General features: G+C 52.4%; 1 protein-coding gene across 1 annotated transcript in view; it reads left to right on the plus strand.

The window, feature by feature from the left end:
- SGPP2 (sphingosine-1-phosphate phosphatase 2) overlaps positions 1-3,000 on the plus strand; it is a gene marked incomplete at both ends in the record, with an annotated part of 9,070 nt that overhangs the window by 2,784 nt on the left and 3,286 nt on the right. Inside the window, one exon of the mRNA XM_010147449.1 lies at positions 494-583. Within this exon, the coding sequence (XP_010145751.1) occupies positions 494-583 (90 nt within the window). The remainder of the gene's footprint in view (positions 1-493; positions 584-3,000) is intronic.

Below are 3,000 nucleotides of genomic sequence, written 5' to 3' on the forward strand. Positions count from 1 at the left end.
CTGCGGTTTCAGCCCAGACATCGATTTTCCCTTCCCAGCCCGCTGCTCGAGGACTATTGATCCCGCTCCTGGTCAGGCTCCGTGGCTATCGCGTTCCCCTCGGGTGATCCGAGGCTGCAGTTCGGCCTCGGGCATCGCGCGCACAGCACGCTGTGCCTTTTCTCCTTCAGGCCTTTAGCACTTACAGGGATTTCGTAGGTGGATGTTGTGGGGAAAAACTCTACAAACACCGTTTGTTTCCCAGGTTTCCCCATCCCGAGCCTAGACCTTCGCAAAAGTGGGCACCACGCATAACAGAACGGCCTTCCGTCAGGCTTGCACATTGGCTGATGTGAGGTCGCGTCCCTTTGGGCAAGCACAGCCCAGGAGCCGCTTCCCAACGCGAGATCCTTACGGCAGTCCGGTTGCTTGGGTGTTCTGTTTCGGACATACACTGATGCTGAAGTGGATAAAGATATAACGTGTGGATTTTTTTTTTTTCTCCTTTTCACAGTACCCGTACGAGCTAGGCCTGGCAGCAGCGTTAGTGTTTTCCACACTGGTGTGCCTCAGCAGGCTCTACACGGGGATGCACACAGTCCTGGTAAGGATGCCCCGCGCCGCTCCGTGCCTCCAGCTCTGCTTACCCACGGCCATTCCCACCTCCCACTCTTCACGCGAGGTATGCCCTGCCTTGGCCGGGCTGCTGCAGGCGTATGAGCGTCATGCCGCTGAGTTTCAGGCTGTACATCCAAGGCAGCGGTGAGGAAACCCTCAGGCTATTGCTATTTGAGTCTGCAGGGGAATGATTTATACTGTCAGGGAAGCAGCGGTGCGCGTGGGCTGAGGAGCCGGGTGAGGTCGGTGCCGCGGCATCTGAATGGCAGGTCTCTGTTTTGAAACTTTAATTGTGAGGAATGTGCTTGGGCAACCATCGCTGCTCCTTAGCGAAGCCCTTTTGTGCAATAGTATCACTGTTGTCAGCGAGAAAGATTCCCAGCTGGTTTACCCTGGGAGTGTCGGGGAAGGAATAGCAGGTCGGTGAGTCACGCTGGTGACCGGCCGAGAGGGTGGAGAGGGTAAAACGGGACAAGTGGGATGCTGCTGGGGGGCAGCAAGTTGCATCTGACCCTACAGGGACGTGGCACCTTAAAAAAGTACTATGACCAGCTTCTCTTGTTCGGCTGGTAGGAAATTCATTCTCAAAGAACTGAGGTGCATAAATACTTTGCCTGAAAATAATCAGCGTTGGTGACTTTCTGTGACAGACGTGTTGGGCACAGTAGTTTGGAGCCGCCAGTCCTGCCTCAAGAACAGATTTCGGTCTGACACCGGTCAGGCAGTAGCTGGTTCCTTCCCGAGGAGAGGAAACGTTATTGATTCATTGCACGCAGCGGTCAGAGGGATGGTCCAGCTTCCTGACCGTGGATAACACCTCCCGGCTCCTTCCCTGCAGGAATTTGATACGTGTTGTTTGTTGGTTGCATATCCATAAATGATCAGGTTTTTTTTACAAAGTAATAATTATATTTGTTGGAATAAGGAGGCTTGAGGAAGGTAAGAAAGGGAGCCCTTATGAGGATAAGGTTATCTATAAAATACAGCTTGACCTTCCCTTCCAGGCCTCGTGGATCAAAATAATATCTTAAATCAAAGCAGGAGACACCCTTTCTTGGTCAGTGACCTTAAGTCAGTCAGTAAAAATTCCTCACATACTTCCCTTGCTGGTCCATCGGAATGAAAGACTCCTCTAAATTTGGATGGGTTTTAGGGGAAAGAAGAAGTAGTTCATTGTGCCTTTGACATGATAAAAAGGGGGCTTTAAAATAATAATAATAATAAAGCAGCTCCTTAGTCTTAAGTGTGGGTGATGCAGCCCTTCAAAAGGGCAAACGTGTTTCCGTGGGGTCTTCATCCTGTGTGTGCCGTGGTGGGGACGGAGCTGGGGATACACCCAATGATCCCGGCTGCCTCTCCTCCCTCTGCGGCATCGTCCGCCCGCCTGCAGTGTAATTACGTGTTAAGCAATCATAGCATGTTAGTAAGGCAAACGAACGGGTAAAATATATCCACCAAATCAATGTAACTGAGATTTCCCCATCTGCGGGAGCCCGAAGGAACAGCAAGGTGGTTGCCCCGTGCTTGGCCACACCCGCAACTCCGGTGCAGGGGCTTGTCTTCTGTCACCTCAGCTCCAAAAGTCAGCCCGTATTTCAGCACTGCCGGTGCTGCTTTTGGCTCAGGAGTGGCCCCAAAAAGCACTGTCACATCAGTAGAAGAGATGTGACGATTTAAGACCTCCTGGAGGTGCACTGAGCCAGCACGAGGGCTGTCTGCGCAGGGAAAAGGCAACGAACGCCCGTTGCCTGGGCCGTCACCCCGAGAGCATCGCCCAGCCAAAGGGGTGGGAGCTGCACGCCTGCACTGCTGAGAGGCAGCGTCGTCATAGCAACCCGCCCCCACCACCCTAACACGAGGCTATCCCGTGTTTGCAGAGAAGCAGGGGCAAGGCAGGGTCCTTCCTTTTAGGTCTGAAATGATGGAGTCTGAGGAGCTGGCAAAGAGGGAATCCGGAGTTCCCTGGAAAGGGCCAAGAGAAAATTTGGATGCATTTTGAAGCAGAGAACCCGTAACATTTTGGGGGTTATTTTTAAGGAACAAGAAGCAATTGGAGACACTAGGGCTGGGGGTTTGTTGGTTGGGTTTTTTTTCCCAGACAACTGTACTTTAGAAAATATCCCTTTACTCCCCATCTTAAAAATTTGGCCTAATTTTTGATCCCTGTCTCGGTGAGAGTTTTTGATCCCTGTCTCAGTTTTTCTGTCTTACCACTGCTGGGCCATGTCAGAGTCGCCTCGTGTGGGAAATGGTGAGCCATGGTGTTCGGGTGAGCACATGGTGTGCCAGAAAGATGCGAGCAAGACCACTGCATTGTTGGGAAGGCCCTCATCAGCCGAGGGCAGCCCCTAAATCCGGGGGAGAGGGGAGGCTTTTAGCCTTCTTCCCACCCTTCAGGGCCAG

Source organism: Eurypyga helias, unplaced genomic scaffold (assembly GCF_000690775.1).
Source record: "Eurypyga helias isolate BGI_N326 unplaced genomic scaffold, ASM69077v1 scaffold6610, whole genome shotgun sequence".
In the NCBI taxonomy this organism is placed as follows: domain Eukaryota; kingdom Metazoa; phylum Chordata; class Aves; order Eurypygiformes; family Eurypygidae; genus Eurypyga; species Eurypyga helias.